Source organism: Temnothorax curvispinosus, unplaced genomic scaffold (assembly GCF_003070985.1).
Source record: "Temnothorax curvispinosus isolate PA1 unplaced genomic scaffold, ASM307098v1 QBEX01007734.1, whole genome shotgun sequence".
Classification (NCBI taxonomy): domain Eukaryota; kingdom Metazoa; phylum Arthropoda; class Insecta; order Hymenoptera; family Formicidae; genus Temnothorax; species Temnothorax curvispinosus.
In genome coordinates, this window is record NW_020217514.1 from 755,583 (window position 1) to 774,342 (window position 18,760).

At 36.9% G+C, this 18,760-nt stretch overlaps 2 protein-coding genes across 4 annotated transcripts in view; both read right to left on the reverse strand.

Moving 5' to 3' along the window:
• Positions 1-199, reverse strand: part of LOC112457288 (26S proteasome regulatory subunit 6A-B) — a 3,040-nt gene extending 2,841 nt beyond the window's left edge. The window contains exon 1 of the mRNA XM_025020231.1: positions 4-199. Within this exon, the coding sequence (XP_024875999.1) occupies positions 4-45 (42 nt within the window). The 5' untranslated portion in view covers positions 46-199. The remainder of the gene's footprint in view (positions 1-3) is intronic.
• A 1,444-nt stretch (positions 200-1,643) lies between these two features.
• On the reverse strand, positions 1,644-7,113 carry LOC112457321 (cullin-3-like). 3 transcript variants are annotated; one of them, XM_025020300.1, is made up of 15 exons: positions 6,970-7,113; positions 6,645-6,878; positions 6,459-6,566; positions 5,937-6,278; positions 5,680-5,862; positions 5,036-5,401; positions 4,789-4,959; positions 4,557-4,664; positions 4,069-4,249; positions 3,747-3,979; positions 3,463-3,632; positions 2,898-3,036; positions 2,594-2,721; positions 2,479-2,521; positions 1,644-2,186 (listed from the first exon to the last, which is right to left on the reverse strand). In XM_025020300.1, exons 1-14 carry the CDS (start codon positions 6,985-6,987, stop codon positions 2,497-2,499), a joined length of 2,406 nt encoding a protein of 801 aa, XP_024876068.1. In that variant the 5' UTR covers positions 6,988-7,113; the 3' UTR covers positions 1,644-2,186; positions 2,479-2,496. The 3 variants fall into 3 exon arrangements, with proteins under 3 accessions (XP_024876068.1, XP_024876067.1, XP_024876069.1); XM_025020299.1 differs by having other exon boundaries at positions 6,459-6,878; XM_025020301.1 differs by lacking the exon at positions 5,036-5,401 and having other exon boundaries at positions 6,459-6,878.
• Positions 7,114-18,760: the final 11,647 nt, after the last annotated feature.

Below are 18,760 nucleotides of genomic sequence, written 5' to 3' on the forward strand. Positions count from 1 at the left end.
TACCTCTCCATCCTCCCAGATAGACTTATCCTCGAGCGTGGCCATCTGAAAGTTGCGAAGGCCCTTCGCTTGCGAACCCCTGGCTCTTCCTGGCTGACTGACCTGCGATTAACACGCCAAAAAATTGTTTAAAAAATTAGTCCCGAAAGCAGCCCGCACTCTTCAGACAGTCAGTTCTGCGATTCGGACAGTCATGTCACAGTGGTCATGTGCGTGGTAGCGTGGCTTCGCGCATGCGCGGCGGTGGGAGGTGGGAGTACAGCGACGTGCAGTTTAAAAAAAAGCGGGGAGCACACACTTCTGCACAACGCATAATGTGTAAGCATAAGAAAATTAATTGGTCCATACACATGTGCATAATAAGGAATAAGGAAATAGACCAATCAGTTTTCTTATGCTTACGCATTATGCGTTATGCAGAAGTGTGTGCTCCCTGCTTTACATATGCCATTTTACAATTGCAGACCTTTGCAGTGATCCAAGCTTTGATAGCATTAGTGAATGATCCTGAGCCCGAGCATCTCTTGAGAGCGGATCTAGCTGAAGAATTTCTGAAGAATAGAAAAAAGTTTTTAAAAAATGCGAAAGAGTTTACAAAAAAGCATGCCGAGAAGAGGCGGGAATCATCATCATCCTTCTAACCGAATAACTCCGAATGATTTAGCTTTACTTACCATCACCACCACGATGCCTGCCGCCCGTCAGCTGATTTAAACTCAAGCCAATGTATACCTGTCTGTTCATCCCCGTGGAATCTCACAGATTCGAGTTGAGACGACTCTGTACAGTATAATTGGTTAATACCGACACAAATTGTAATGTTTATAAGAAGTGGGATGAACTTATCAGAGTACAGTAAATTATGATGAATAACTGTATCATGTTGTATACAATTTATACTTGAAGTCATATATCCAATTATACTTTGATTTATCATCGAAAGGTCGTTACATTCCAGCTTGATCCGGTAGGAATGTATATACGATGATGAAACTTTACAAGAACTACTTTTTATAGTTAGGATAAACTGGATATTTTGTATTTGTTTAGCATGTTAACTTTGTATAGAAAATAAATGTATCGGGTGAATATTTCAGGAATAATAAGTGCTGTTGTAGCATTTTAATTTTATTCAGTTTTGTGTACGAAAAATATAAAATTTTCATTTAAATATTAAAACTCCATCTTAATAAATAAAGAGAGAATACAAATTAAAATAAAAAAATATATGACATCAATTCGCCTTTCTTCACTGCAACGTGATAGAGTGCAATACATGTTTGAATTAAACTGCATTTTATTAAGATCTTCGTCTTTATTTAATCTTATGCGCACTAACTACATCATCCCGCTAACAAATTCTGCATCTCTTACAGATTCATAGAGATCCCACTTTTGGCATACTATAATAAATATTCTATGTTGTACTAAAACGGTCAGTGGATTAAATTGCAATGAAATAATTGAAAAGCTAGGTGGAAGAGCTAGGTGGAAGTTGTTAAGCGTCAAAACATTGGAGAGTGTATATAATGTTTATTACTACATAAATTTTATATCATATTTATATAGTTCAAACACAAAATATAGTGTGAAAGCATATCTTAACTAATATATATCCAAAAATGGACTTAAATGAAAATCAACACTTGTGTATTCATATGTTTTTTATATAAGAAAATAAACGACATCGACGTAAATAAAACTATATGTAAATGTACCATTTTCTTCCTAAATTCACGATATACCCAGATATAGCACAGTGACGTCAAATGACGTATTAATTCCGTCATAATGCCGTCTTAATGACGTTAGAGACGGCATTATGACGGAATTAATACGTCATTTGACGTCACTGTGCTATCTGGGTATTCATATAGTATTTGTTATCATAGACAATCACAGTTTTACAAGTGTAGAAAAGTTTCTAATTGCGGTATTATCAATGTGAATCATCTTCGGTAACTTAATTGTATTTTGTATCATTAGAAACGCACGTTAACTATTATATAAGTGTATAAGGTGTCTAATTCAAATCAAATATTTTATAATGGATATAAACACATCATCTTACAGTTTTCAGCACTCAATAATGACCCAATCTCTATTTTTTTTGTCTTTGTATTTGCAATATCGGCCGTACTCAATATTTTACCATTTTCGATCAACTTATTCCCAATCATATATTCCTGTAAAGAACATTATACGCTGTAAATTTAAAGCTAAATAAGTGTCAATATATAGTCATTATATATTAACTGTATACGTATATATACAGAATATCCAAACTCTGTGGAAATATAATTTTCTTGTTGACATGGAATATCCCCTGGACAATAATAATTCACAACCGAGAAATGAGAATAATAGGAAGATAACGATAATGACGCCAAATAATGGTGATGTAATAATGATTCGGTGAATAAAATATGAAGAATCATTAATGTGTAGTAAGAGGATATATTATTACAAATTACTTACATGTTTGAATTCAGCATTTTAAGCAACATATGTATACACCTTCCTGTAAATCGTAGAATGTATTAGTTTGTATTTCAATAAATATTAACGTCAATGTATAACACGCATTACATACCGATCTTCCTCTGTACGAGCCAAGTACTCTCGTTCGATTAAGCCTTCGATACATTTCTTAATTATTACAGGTGAAGGCAAAAATTGACCTCTTAACTGTTCTGTTACTTCTGTTACCAGTATATTGTGCTAATAAAAGAGAAAATAAATTGATATATTGATTATTATGGCTCTATATATTCTACACATATTATAGCTTGACTAGAATAAAAAAATATTTTTTTTACGTTCGAAAAATATGTAGGTATCAATGAATTAACCGTGTACAGTGAACTTATATTTATAAGAAATTTCAAGTTACATACAGCCATTTGATTTTGGGCTTTCATAATTCGTACGATGGCTGCTTCGATCTCGTGTTTCCGGTCTTCATCGACTTTATTGCGCATCTCTCTTCTCTCAGGTTCGGATTCTTCCTTTGCTGCTACGGTCTGGATCTTTACTCTTAACAAAAGCGATACAAATATTCAATAAAAGATGGTTATTTACATCACATAAATATATATATATATATATTATTAACATATTCGCAGCCACTAACGTAATTTTATGTCATTTTTAAGATTTGTAGCCAATTGTCCTTGATGTAATTTTACGTTATTTTAAAATGTAGTTTGTTGCTGCTGGTATAATTTAACGTTATTTTATATTTTTAGGAAAGCACATGATTTTATAATTCGTATTTATGATTACTGCAGCTATCTAACAACAAATTGATTTCATCAAAATGAGCATTTAAACGAAATTAAAAATAGTTTGGATCCGAAAATGAAACAAATTTGCACGTAGCTCTCAGTATAGTCACGCGCTACAATCGCCAGCTGCGAAAGTGTTAATATATATATCATTTATTGTATAAAAATATAATACCTATGTAAGTTACTGGTAAAACTGTCGTTCACACAGAAACAATTCGTAGATTCAATTTCTTTGGTATGAGGGTCTTTAAGTAAAATTCTTTGTGTAGCTTTACCCATGGCAAGAGATTGCAATGCTCTAACCAAGTCCCTCTCTGGAATATTGGTTTCACCTTGAATTTCCTACAATATTCATACATATGTATATATAGAAATTATAAACATTTTTGATTCTTCATGTAACATGTAGCTATATGAGATGAGTAATTAGCTGCTTAAACTCATACCAAAACTCACCTCATATGTTAACCTTTCGCTTCTATTGAACAGCATTAACACACACATTTGGTAAGTGGAAACTTGTATTATGTGCTTTCGTGGTGTACCGCACATGCTGCTTCGCTGGCTTACTAAGCTGCTGCTTGCGCTATCATTCCCAATAGAACTCAAAGATGATGGAATATCCAAGCCTCCGCAATTACTCTCTTCTTTTCGTGGTCCATAAAATACAGCGTTTAGATCAGCAAAACCTGTACAAATTTTTATCATTGCACTCATTATATTACTAAATGTTTAAGTAAAAACAGATATTGATAAAGACATAAAAATAATAACTCACCTAATTGTGACTGTAACGTTAATTTTCGACGTCTATGTTTAGCTAAGTAGAAACGCCGAAAGGCATCAAAGGCATCACGCGGAGCAGTGGGCATACTGCATGGAGTGGCTGATTGCATTGGCATTGGCCAACAATCAGTTGTGAGCACTCGGACATTTAGATCCACACCATGTAGATTTGTCTTTATGAAACATACACAGATAAGACATAAAATAATAATCTATATCTATGGTATACGCATAAATACAAATTTTATAAAATATTTTAATTAAACATAACCAGAATATTACGTGTGTTAATCTTTTCTGTAACTTATACACTAATTTATATTATATTTATACATATGGAAATATTCAAATTAATCTTTATATAAAATTTTAATATCAAAATTATAGAAGCATTTAAGATATACTCTGTCATAATAAACCCTTTTATTATATTTTCTTTATTAGCTAATCTATGCTTTATTATATTATTTTGAAACTTACGCCAGACGTAAGAACATGATCCTTAAATTCATCCATAATAGTTTTGCTGACTGTTAAATCCTGAAACATGCATTCTAACTTTGATGTGAACTGAGATCCACATTCAGTCTAAAAAAATAATCAAAAAATGTTTTTAACTTCTTTTAATATAAAAATGTAAGCAATACCCGTTTCAGATATAAACAAAACTATTTTGATCTAGAATATCATTATATCTAGTTCTAGTTCTCACCTTAAGTTTGGATATCATATTCTGTTCACTATCATCTGAAACAGACTTATTCGACAATAATCGTTTGGCTAAGTGTTGTTTATAGTACCGTTCAAATACATCCTTTTCTTGTAAGAAACGGAATAAAACCATAGTTTTATCTAGGATCCTTTCAATCTGCAGGTCTGTCATCTAAAACCAAATATATATATTCATGTATCGAAAATCATACGATATGTAACAATGCAATTATACACATAATACTAACTCCTTCAAAGCCTTTCTTTAATTTGTCGTCGATAAATAGCGACAGATATTCCGGGCTTTTAGGATTCAAGTTAAGGAAGTATTCAAAATCCGATGCTATCATCTTTTCATAATTCTTGTCTCTATTAAAAGAATAATATAGAAAATAATCAAAGCGATCTTTTAACTCTAACAAGCTTTGGACGTAAAGAACGGCATTTGTGGTTGATTCTTGCTCTTCTTGCACTAACGCACGGCCCTGCTCTCTGAGGAACTGAGATAGACAGTCGAACACAGTGCGCAATCCGTCTGATACTCTCGAAAATAGTTTATACATTTTATAAAGATTATTTATTTGCGTATTTTTGAGCATGTGTGCTACATCCCTCTGTCAAACAAGAGATGTTAAGGTATATAACACATAATATATATTATGTGCTAAACATATAATTATATAACATGATATACATATACATATATTTAAGTTTAGTCTATTGATCGATCATGTATCTTTTCCCCTAGAACGGAAACGTGAAAATTGAAAAGTTTATCTCTTTCTATTCAACACCAATAGAAAGAGATAGTTACATTAAACTTTTTACTTTTCACGTTTCCGTTCTAAGGAAAGGGTTACATGATCGCTACCCAGATCGTAAATAAACACACCTCAACAATGGTTTTCATGGGTACTTTGATTAACTCTTCTTCTACAACTTTTACTATCCGTGATTCAGTTGATTGAATTAAATAATGTTTTGCCCTTTCAGATTCTTTGCGGATTCTGGCTTCAACCTTTTCTATATATTCCAATAATGCACTATTTTCCATCAGCAATTTTTTAGATTCCTCCTGAAGAAAATTTTGCAAGTTACATATATGTGCATGTATAAGAATATTGTACGTATCTCATACTGGACACTCACTCTATAAAACTCAGCACTTTGTAGTAAAAAAGGCCTTTCAAAAACTTCCTCATAAACTTGGCGATTGTTCTTTTGTTGTAAATAAGGTTTTAAATAGGACTTATAATCAAAATACTCAAGGTCCTCACAACCATATGTAATAGCAAAAAAAAGTCTATCTAGATAAATATCAGGATCTCGAAGATTACGGTTAGCGTAATTTTTAATTCCAAGTACCATTAACATTTGGCAGGCTTTTTCTATAGCGCTACGATCTGCAACTTCTTCTCCTCTTCTTTCCCTCGTGATCATACCTAATAATGTTTCCCGTAAATGGTTTCTAACACATTCATATCTGACTATCTAAAAAATTTATAAGAAACTCGTCAATACCTATTAAACATACCTAACAATCATTTTAAATAAATTACAGCAACTTAACATTGCAAAATCAACAATAATAAAAAATACTATTTTATTGCAATAGAACTTTGTGACTTCTAAAATCTTTATAAAACAATGCAAATTAAAAATGAAAATTACCTGATCTCGAAAAACAACGAATATAAAATTATACACATTCTTCTCCCATAATTTATGATCCCATGGATGCTTCGCGTTCACCATGAATTCTTTGATCTTGTCCATTGACTGTAAATGATTTTTCCATGCTATATTTAAAGTTTGTAGGAAGTTATTATCGAAGGAACGACAAACATCTTCTCGCACATTGTTTTCAAGATGTTGTGTTACGACTTCCGTCATTCCCGTATATAATCGTTCGATGTACCCGTGATCAACCATCGCGGTAGCATAGCGTTGAGTCGAATTATCACGGCCACGGCTACCGACAGGTTCTATGGGATAGTGTCGGTTATACCCGAAATAATCTCTTTCTAATATATTTATAAATTCCCTCTTAATTAAGCTCCATTCCTTTTCCACATCATACATGATGGAACTCTGTGAAAACAGAGTGTTTATAACTCATGTTATCAGAGATTTATATCAGCTCTTTAAGACTATTACGTATTAATAGTAATATATCACTTACCGCCTCTAATGATGCCATCACGCCGCAAAAAATATGATACTTCTTCTTCTTCTTCTTGTATGTTGGCCTTTAAGCAGTACTGCTCCAAAGAAAAATATGATACGAATAAGCTAATACCTCTACGATGCCATGAATTTCATGCCATATTCTTCTTGAACTGTGTAGAACTGTGTAGAACTGAAACTGTGTTAATAATCACACAAAGCATTGTAGCAAAAGGTCGCTCTCTCCAAAACATAACGGAAATAAATAACGTAAACATATATGTGTACACAAGATTCTAACGGTCGTCACAGCAGTCTTTATTGACGGAATAATATTTCGTGAGATCAAATAAGTTATGAATTTGCGAGCTGACGAAATTTGATACAAATTCGCTTAATTCAATTTGCACAAAAAAAAGGGATTTTGAAGAAAAAGCAGATCTAATTATAAATTTTTTTAAACAAATATGTTTATTTTTTAATCATATGAAATAGGATTTCTTAGCTTAATCATATTATTTTAAAAGCATATTTATTGTTTTTAAAATAGTTATTAAATTATAAGACTTTTCTTGTACCAGGGATGTATACTTTACTAGCGCAAAACAGTCTAGCCGAATCGCTCGAATTACGGACAAGTTCGTACCAATCATCGACTAGTCGAAAACTGTCAAAAACTTGTACAGTGCAACACGAGATGGCAGCGTATGTCACGTTTTGGGTTTTGGTCGCTCTTTTCATCAAATACGCCTGTGTCGCCTGCTCCTACTTTTATAGGTATACTGGTTGTATTTTTTACAATAAAAAGTTTCTTCGTGTGGACATTATTTCGTGCTATTTTCTATTAGGGTGAGTCCAATTAATTTAATCAGTTATTAATTGAACCGGAATTGATTACTCTGTAAATGTAAAAATTCTAACCAAGTATCCGTCCGCTCGATCAAATCTGTCTAAATCGATTTCTATCTGTGTCAAAAAATATTTCTATTTCTCTTAGGATAACTCCGATTAATTTAATCAATGATTAATTGAATCGGAATTAATTACTGCAAAATTCCGAGCTATATATAATTTTGTGTTTCTTAATCCAATATCTTTCTTAATTTCTATGTAATTTCTTAATTAACAAAAAATTGATTTCTATCCAGGTTACAAAATATTTCTATTTCTCTTAGGATGACTCCGATTAATCTAATCAATGATTAATTGAACTGAATTGATAATTGCAAAATTTCTAGCTATAATTTGGTAGTATATACCCGATCAAATATCTTTCTTTCTATGTAATTTCTTAATTAACAAAAAATTGATTTCTATATCCATGTGAAAAAAAATCTCTATTTCTTTGAGAATGACTCCGATTAATCTAATCAATAATCAATTAAACCAAAGTTGATTACTGTACGTAAAATTTCTAAGAACTATACATTTGTTATCTTTGATCAAATCTTTATTCTATATGATTTCTTAAATATAAAAAAATTGATTATTTTATCTATGTTAAAAAAATAGTACGAGTATTGCTTGTTGATAAGTTGCCAATTAAATTAATCGGAATTTTTTCGAACTTATAAGCATCTGCTATTTTTGCTAAATATCATTTACTGACTGTTAATATCTTTTAAGTGATAACAAGTATAATCAGAGATTGAATAATCAGGAATAATAAGTTATTTTTAATGAACAAAAAGATATACTTGAAGTATATTTTCCAATAAATAGAAAGATTTATTTTTTTCTTACTTTTCTTTCTTTTAGGCAATCAATAATACATGCAATTTTTTCTCAAACCAATTACACTTATTACGAAAAAAGCTTATACGAAAAGAAAGCATCAATAAAAAATAGCTATTTAATTTAACAAAATTTGACTCATGACATGCCTTTTGTATAAATTAAATGTCCCAATTTTAATTAAAGATATTACTTTTTTATATGCAAGCAGAATATTTTATTTTTGTATATAAATTGCCGTATATAAAATGCACAGCTGCGTTTTCTCATCAAATGTGACAGCTGTACTTAAAATTACATTTAGATAGAAAATTTAAATTACATCACAATATATGACAAAATATCGAAGAAAGAATATGATTGAGCTTATAAAGCTGATAATTATTATAAAATCTCGTTTTATCGCGCAATTTTTGTATGGAATACACGATTTATAAAATAATCGTGATATAATAATTATGATGATAAATAAAGAGAGAAAAACTTGAACGTTTATCTTCAAATTATATTTTAAATGTATATAAGTATTCAGTGTAAGAACGAATTGGCATGGCACACAAGCGTGGAACGAAGAAAAATGGAGACATTATTTGACAAGACGCATCGCGGCGAGTTTGAGAATAATAACTTGCGATGGGCATGTGCGCGGGGCATGCGATCTTGTTGTCTATATAGTGTTATACACAGTCACGCGAAGACGCGCCATTATCTCCACGAGTTCTGCCCACGAGGGCACCATCCGTACATCGCGGCCTGCATCTCCGGGGGATGCGCCTAGAGTTTCGGGCTAATCGGGAAGCAACGAGTTCGCAACGGATAGCTACAGCTTTCATTAAACTCTATTAACGCTAATTACAGAATAACTGAAGGCTAATTACAGAATAATTGTGGCACATAAATAAACACCTACACGAGCCTGCGGTGAGGATAGTTAATAAGTGAGTTAATTTGCGGATGTAATATCGCGTTGCGGTCCAAAACACCAAATCTTACTTTAGCGGACGAGCCGCAATGCGATAATTTTTCATTACGCGGTTGGGCTTTGCGATAAGTGCATTGCAATGAACGGTGTACACGCGCGATAATTCGTGGAGCGGATACTACGATCGAGAAAAGTATTATCTAAATAATTTTGTGCTGTTTCGTAAACATTTTTATTTCAATGATTTGCGAATAAATCTACGATTTATAATATCGGCGTATATTGTAGTAGAATAAATAAAGAGAGAGACATGGTGTATCTTTGATGCAACTTGAAGATTACAAAGTACCGTGTATCAGTTGCATTTGTACTTCGTCGTTGCCCGGTATCAAAAGAAATGTTCGGGCGTGGGAAGTTCGACACTCGATAAATCGACGGGGCTACCGGGCTCTTTTTACCAGTGGCTAACTACCGCGTTCCGTTAAGCGCGATCCCGAGTCGCGTAAAGTATCAGATTTCACCGCGACTATGAAGTCCGCGGCCCTGAGGAAAGTGCCCGAGAGTTTTGCAACTCTTATCGCGGCCGTGCAATATCGCCGGGGTATATATTACCGAATTTCCATATCGACCTCCCGCGCGATCGTACAGGGCTACGTAGACCCGGGTTTTTATAACCGGCCGTAACTCAAAGCCGTGCATTATCAACCCTACGAGACATCTGGTCATCACCCAGCGAGCCCGTAATATACGTATAGTAATCCTTCAATAAAGCGCAACGGGAAGCACGTTCCCGAATGTTCGCAAACAATGGAGCACTGGTAAATTTAATGTCACAGGCGCATGTATCTCGTTTCGCGTCGCACAATAATCCTTCACAGTGAATGAAAGAAGAGTGTATTTTGTGTCTTTTATGGTTCGCCGTTATTTTGGGATTGTTAGTAATTTATAACGATACCTCGAGGCCATTTCCAACTTGTTTAATACAAGTCAATGTAAAGTCAACGCAACTTTTGCAATTCATGTCTCTCCTAGATTTTGAGAAAATTTGTATACATGCGTGATAAAATCAAAAAATAACTTTTTATATGTGTCTGATCGTAAATCTAACTATTTCTTCCAATCTATTTGTAATATTAAAATGCAATAATTTTATATATAAACGTTGAGAAAATGGACGTAAAAGATAGAGAGAGAGAGAGGCATTGCTTGTAATATTTTTAAATTGTATGACTTTGTCAAATTTTATAATACGTTCGTCATTTTAAAGAAGAAAAATACGATAAAGACGTCAAGTGAAAAGATAAAAAATAATTATATATCTTGTGAGTACCGACTACAAATTATATACATTAATTCGTGATTAATTACTTAATCTCAACGATTACTCTAGTCATAAACGTCACTTAATAATCAACTGTCAAAGTTATTTAAAAAATAATTGATCACTATGGCGTCGTCCGAGGAGCATGAAGGGAACGTCGATTTAGCAACGGAATATTGTTAATAACAAACTTTCCGACGGGGACATCTATTCGCCAACAAAATTGATAACTTGGACATAATTACGAAGCGCGATCAGATTTCACGTGCTAACGAACATTGCGAGTTTTCCAAGTTTTAATAAGTTACGTATTTCCTTACTTATGCGATGTAAAATGAGATTTTTCGATACGGGTGGTACGTGCAAAACGAGGGATATAAAAAATACGCGTCCCCGCTCCATTACCTCGCTGATAAATGCTAATACGTATCGTATCGCATAATAAATGTTTCCGTTGGTTCTCATAAATTTCAAATAATTCTCCCTCTTATTTCAACGATATAAAGAATCGTTCTAAGTATCGTTTACGATATTAGTCTGCTCTTTCCCTTAATCTTCTGGCTAAAACCAACCATGGATCTCGATCTAACTTTTATCTTATTCTTACGAAAATTTAGGCGGAGTCTTTGTATAAATAAAAAAAAAAGCTAAACGATATGGTTTTAATCAATCAGAGTTAAATTTTGAAAAGCCTATCATTATTTGTGTAAATATGGCACGATTATTGTATCAGATGCCATGATCGTTATTCTACATTATTTCGGGGTTAGTGGGTTTTTTATTTCCCCGATTTCGGTGCTTTCCAGGCACATCTCGTTGTTGCAGAGTTACACGCGCGATACATGTAACTGCATCTCGTTGAAATGCTAAATAACAACCACGTAAATGTGGGCTAATTAAGCACGAATATTATTCCGTACGAGCGCTGTTCGATGAATTTCATATTCGCGTTGTGTTTTTCGTTATCGTTATTCCGCTTGACGGATTAATTACTGACAGCTCGTTGGATGTCCGATAACGCGAAAAATTCTTACAGAATACTTTTTTGTACACGTTTGTTGTTGCAATATCGCGCATAAGAATCCGTGATATTAAATGAATTGTTAATGTATCGAATGATGATCAACGTTATCGCGTAATAATTAATTGCGCAATAATTAACCGTTATTGAATGGTAGGATAAGAGACTCGAAAATATAATATATATTAATAACAGCACTATAAATGGGATTCGCGTTTCGTGCGTAGGCCGCAAAAGCTTATAAACATGTGCACTATTAAAATTTTGCTTTATTTCGTATAATAGATTGCTTTAATTAAATTCCGATATCAGAAACTGCCGATTGAAAATTTACCGCGATAAACGTACGCGACGTCGAGATATACATATATACTTCGGGAATTTTACCGATTCCGAAATTAACATTATAATTTTTGCTGAAACGTACTCAATAATAAATTTATGAGCGCCTTCATTGTTTCATCCGATAGTATAATAACCGTCGACGTGCCCCGGTTATATTGCACGCGAATAGACGCGCGTCGCTCGGAGCTCGCGCCGTTGATAACACAGCCGTCGAAGCCTTTCGCGAAACCTTTTAGACCAGACGTTATTAAATTATGCTGACTTGACCCACATTCAAGTACGTGTCATTTCCTTTTTTACTTAATGCCTGCTCGTGAAACGTTCCGCCGGCGCTCAACGGTGACTTTTAAGTGCAGCATCTTGCCGTGACGTTCCATCTTGAACTTCTGAAAAACGGGGGGTAACCGAAGTAAGCCCCGATCGACAAGAACGAAGGTAAAAACCGGCGGTGACCCGGATTTCCGGAGCGTTTTCGAACGGAAGAGAGACGCAAATTGAAGGGCATAAAATTTTGGCGCACCGAATTCAATTTAACATTTATTAATATGCAAGCGCGAAACTCTCACGCGGCGGCGGCGGCGGCGGCGGCGCCAAACAAGAAGCTCCCTGATTTCCAGGAGTGGTCGTTTGACTTGAAAATAAGTCATTGTTAAGTCAAACGTTTTCGGAAATTGGATCACCCAGATCTGAGTTCCAGTTTGACGTATAACGAATCCGATTCCAATTTCTTCGCGCACGAAAGTACACATTAACTATCGGTAAACTTGCGACAACTCTCGGCTCAAGTCCTGCAAATTCCGCCTTGACGAGGACTCATCCGCGTCATTGGGGCGAGCGTCTTTCTCGAGGCGGAAGACGCCATTAATTGGAGGACGAGAGTTGCGAGAGGTAATTCAGGAAATGGGAGTTCCTTCCGGCGAGGCGCTCCCCGCGCCGGTCGCGCGGCTGCCAAAGCACCGCGGATTGTTAAAACAAATCCTTTGTAGCGGGCGTGAGGTAATTCCGTTAATTGGACTCGGGGAAAGGAAGAGGGTGCAGGTGCGCAAACATCCCACCCTTGGCGCCCCATGGTGGACGCCGAACTCTCGTTTCTCCGTTTGCACAATCGCGCGCGAACCCGGCGCGGCGCGGCACGGCGTCGACAAAGAAAGGTCGATTTTTATTTAGCGTTCGAGTAGTTCGTCACCGGGACGGCCGGCGAAAACTCAAAGTAATGACGACAACTGAGAAGAGAGTGCTTCGACTGCAGCGGTTAAATAATAAGTCACTATGCACATTTTTGCTCGGTTCATTAAGAAGTCATCTCGTGACGGATATCAATCGTCCCCGAAGAAGGGTCGTTAATTTTCTGATATAACAACAAAATAATAATTTATATTGGCAGAACGTTAGGTGCGAACGACGATTTTATGAAAAAGCCTGATAAAGCTCGGTGAAGTTCAGTTCAAAATCAGTAAGTTTGATAACTTTAAAACATGAAGTTACTACGTCAGCAAGCAATTATTAAATAGCCTTGATTGATTAAACTTGCGATTTTCGAAACTTCGCAATCCCCCCGAAATGATAAATGACTTTACGTTGTGCCATCCTTTTTCTTCCTTTCCGTCATTCTTTCTCGTATCCATACTTGGATGCTAACTATCGATTTTATTGAAATTGGGATTGGAAGAGATAATCTATTACTTTCTTTTCATAATTAAGCAAACGCTGATCTCCTTTTAAACTAATTTTATCACAAATTTCCAATAGCAAAGCTAATTAGTAGAATTGACAATATTCGTCATTATAGAAGACTTTTTTTTAAATTCCTATGTAAAAAGAAAAGAAAGAAGATGAATTGTTTAACAGTTAAAATTTAAAGATGTAGGACATTTAATACATTTCCGTAATAATTTGCTAATTATAATATTTTTCGATATGGCTTTAACTTAAGCGAGCGAGCATCGTCTATCCGCTTACTGCAAATCCTTCGAACGTACGCGCTTTGTAGTTCATAAAGTCGATTGTATGTAGTAATTTATCATCTGTCTGCAGGTAATCTAGCGGTGAGCACGCAAAATACGCCTTTATTCGCGAAAACGACAATGATAAAATATCCGATACGGACAATCCTCAAATTTATGCAAACGTGTCCCACGAATGAATAATCTGCGAATATTTTATATAAGACAGGCAGTTTATATAAGAGATCTTTTTCATTTATGCAAATTCCATCAATAAACTCTAGAGAGATTTCAATCAGGCTTCCGGCGGATTTATAATCATCATTGAAAGAAACGTCGACCGCGTTTGGCGGTCAGCGTTTTAATTTATCCGCTCGGAGATGAAAATAAATTTCTAGTCTTATGCGACGAGAGAAGGATTGTGAATAATTAATGCGTCCGCCAATCTCGTCGATCGTGCCCATTAGCTGATTTGATTGAATGGCTCCTACGGCGGATGTAACAGACGCCGAGCTTGAAAGTATTCCAAAATCCGCGCAGGATATCCGCTCAGCAAACCGCGGATAGCAAACCGGCGACGAGCCAACGTGAGATTCGTGAGATGCGATCTTTTTCGTTCAAGGATCCTAACTTAACTCTTGATATATCGTATTTGATGGCGTTAATTAGCGTCTCATCGCGATACAGATCTCGCGTGTCACTCATATCTCAAGCGACGACGGAGTGGGTAACAACGATAATCGATAATATTGATATAACGTACGTCGCGCCAATAATCGCCAATCGCTCACCGGCGGCCAAGAAATAACGTTGGAACGCCGCGGTTGACGACGTTCATGCTATTACTGAACCGTGTCAGGTAACGTACACCAGGGATACACAATAGCCGCCGTGAGTTACGCCATTATCGAATACTGCGGAATAATCTGCACGTAATGCGGATATATACCGGATATTTAGAAAATGTTGAATATTTACAACTTTCTGTCGCGTAACGCGATAAGAAAGTTTGTCACGCGTCTCGATTTAGTGAAGCACGTGTCCGAGAAGACCTCCGACCTTTGTTAACTTAAATTCACTGACTCGTTGGACTGAAGTTGGCTTGCGCGCCGTTTTTAGAGCAAAGAAGTCCGATATTATGTAAATTTTAATTTCTGAACGCTGATTGGTTTTTCGATAAAAGTTGAGAAACAAAGTAATTAGGTATTCATGAATTGTACGATAGTTTTGCTTCGTAATTTTTGTCGGTAGTAACAGTTTTCCACCTGTGTATACTTTTAGTTAACAATGTATTTTGATTTTCATAGATTTGAAAATATTCGTTAAATTTTTGAAATATTATATATCATAAATACTGAAATGTCGATAGACATAATTATGATTCTACGACTCATTGTCAGAGTCAGACCATAGAAAATAATACTCCGTCCGATTCGGCGCCAATCAGCGGCAAAATAAAGAAAAATATGCATTGAAAGGCGGAAAAGTTTACGTCGCTTTTTTTGTAGTCGATCGGGCAAACTCGGGCTTACATTGATTATTCTTCGCGATTGGACAGCGTCAAATAAGTTGGATTGAAAAATGTAAGGGATCGCTGAGGCGGAAACGGAACAGACAATCAGAAGCGGAAGCGCGAGTAGATGTCGAAGAATGTCGGAGCATCGTGGTGGAAACTACCCAAGAAACGTTGGAACTTTGACGCCAGCGGAGTGTATAAACTCGCGACTATTACCAGCGGTATAGCGGAGAAATCGCAAAGACGGAATGTCCGGATGCCAGTGATGCAAACGTAAATATAGCGCGCCCAATGCGTCTATCAGGGTTATCAGCGTCGATACGTTATAGAATCGGATTTCAACGTTGGAATTTCTTTCGGAATATTTCAAAGTTTTGCCGGAAGAATGATAAAACTCAGTTTGATAACGTGTTAATGTAGAATGTTTTTGTCGCATTAAATTTTATGATTGTAGCATCAATCACACATTTATGAAATGTCGAATCGTCTATATTTTTTTAATTGCAAATGATTATGAAAAGATTCTTTTCGCAGACTAAATTTCCGTGGTATAATTATACGAAGAAGCTCCATTTCATCTAATTTCATTTAATTTCCTAATTTACTAACTTTTACCTCTTCGTAATTTTAATCCTTTGCAGTTGTATGTTGACTTGGATATGACAATACGTTGCCTATCGCATGATTCTTCAAGTATTTAAATATGTACGCGATTATAATCGGCAAATTATATTTTTGGGATTTCCATAAATTCCTCCAAGTAATAAAAATCCCTTGATTCATGTTAGACTAGCTGATCAGATGAAACTGAGGACGAAATACTTGATATTTGCTCATTTACTAGAAATTTGGACGGCAAAGAGTTAATTTAAAGAAATTTGATGCTAAATATTTCTGGATAATACAACGGGTAACGATCTCCAGAAATGTTCTCTAAAACAAATCGACAATATATTCATGTTTAGATTTTCGTTTAATCATGATTAAGACTAAGCATAAGTAACATAGGATAGCTAGCTTATCTTTGAAGGAAGCGCAAGACTGTTTCAATTGTAGTTTGATTCAGGAATTCGCTCGTACGATGATACGCGGCGTCGGATTAGAATGCCGTCGTTGTACGATTATCTTCCCCCCGTCATTATCGTTCGACACACACAAGCATGTGAGGGAACGCGCGACACGGAAGAGCGGAGCGCAATGTCGAGATGGAGAAAAGGCAGCACAAAGGAGAATCGGGCCATCGGAGCGTTAACCTCCGTCCAGATGATCCCTTTTTCTAACTGGAAGAAAAAGCGCGGACCCTCACGTTGAGATATTTTATTTGCTTCAGAAGAATTGCTAGCAAACGTAGATTGGAATGTTTCATGGCGCCTCATTTAGGCTACGCGGTCAGCGCTTTCAACGATTGTGCCTTCCTCTGTTTTCCTTTGTTCTTCAAGCGTGTATACGGTTATTTAAAAGAAATTAACTTTATCTTACAATTATGTACCTTTTCAATGTTTATTCTAGCTCCCTGCGCCAGCCAAATTAAAAAAAACCCTAATTGTATTAAATTTCTTCTTTTCGATATGATTTTGGTGCGTCTCGTCGTACGTAGATATGCCGCATCGCGATTCGATAGTCGTATATCACGTATTTCGGACAGTAGCACACAAACGCGTCGTTTTCCCGAACGTGCCAAAATACTACACACGATAAACGGCCAGTTTCATTTCTCTTCCGTCTATAAAGTATCTAGTTGGCGCCCGCTCGTTTCAAATGCGAGCTGAATGAAGTACACACAATCAGGTATACCCTGTTGTCTTTAATCCAATATCAAAATATTGGCGGTTACGATTCTGAATAAGGTCTGCCCTAACTAGCTGGCAGCTGCTGTTGTTTTATTTCGACGTATTTGCCTCTACTTCATCCGATGGGAGAAAAGGAGAACATCCCTTGGTCGATCCGGACCGAAGAGACCGAGGCAGTATCCTCCCGCATACGTGCCTCTGTTGACTGAAGTGACTTAAGTCAACGCCGCCCACGGTCTGGCACGCGGCCTCCAGCGCGCGCCAAGACGAAGAGGGATGTACCGCGCGAGGGGATGAGAGATATATGGAGGACGTCATCGAGGGGGGATGTGGATCCGTACGAGCGACGGAGACGGTGGGCTGCCGGTGATGGAGTGCGAGGTGGCGAGGCCTGAAGGATGAGGTGCGACGACGACGGAACGAGCGGAACTGCGAGAGAGACGCGGCAGAGCGAGTGGCGGCGGCGAAGGGTTCAAGTATAAGGATACCGAGGCATGCGCCGTCCTATCATATTGATCTCGCCATAGTAACGATTCTCTCTTCTCCGGCGATGCCGGGATGCACTATAGTCGCGGGAGGAAGAGGGATGCCGAGAGAGCGAGGAGCCGAGCGGGAGGGTTCGCGGAGGAGAGGGCGGGAGAAAGAGAGAGGGAAGAGAGGGCAGGCAGGTCGTACCGCATGGTGTACCACGCCACCCCACGATGCGCGGATGTGGGCCGCTGAGGGTTGAACGCGAGGGAGAGAGCGTGGGACGAAGCGCCGATGGGACGAAGAGAAAGGGGGTTGCCGAGGCGGTCGGTAGAGGGGGAAGAAGGTATATGTGACGAGAACAAGAGCGAGAAGGAAGAAGAGGGACGGAGAGGACTGCGAGAGACGGACAGCGTCGGTGATCGAGGTAGAACGATACGGAGAGGGAGGGAGGTGCAGAATGATGGAGAGGGGTGGGATCTAGACGCGCACGGCGACTAGCAGGTGTACATGCTGAACTAGACAAAGAAGATGGAAGCGAGAGAGGAAAAAAGAAAGACAGAGAAAGAGAGAGAAAGATAGAGAGAGACAGGCCAAAAGGGAGAAAGAGAAAACGCGAAGGACGGCAATATCGCGAGCAACCGAGACAGGGAAGGTGGTGAACGGTGGTGGTAGAGGCTACCACAGAGCTAGCGCCAAAGCGGGTTGAAGCGGCAGTACCGCGCGGCGCTGCAGCTAAATGAGAAT

What these genes read in the sequence shown, in the direction of transcription:
- LOC112457321 (XM_025020299.1), bottom strand. An exon ending in TCGTTGTTTTTCGAGATCAG is followed by an intron (nt 6,279 to 6,458) that starts GTAATTTTCATT and finishes TAAATTTTTTAG; the next exon opens with ATAGTCAGATATGAATGTGT. An exon ending in AAGCCCAAAATCAAATGGCT is followed by an intron (nt 2,722 to 2,897) that starts GTATGTAACTTG and finishes CTCTTTTATTAG; the next exon opens with CACAATATACTGGTAACAGA.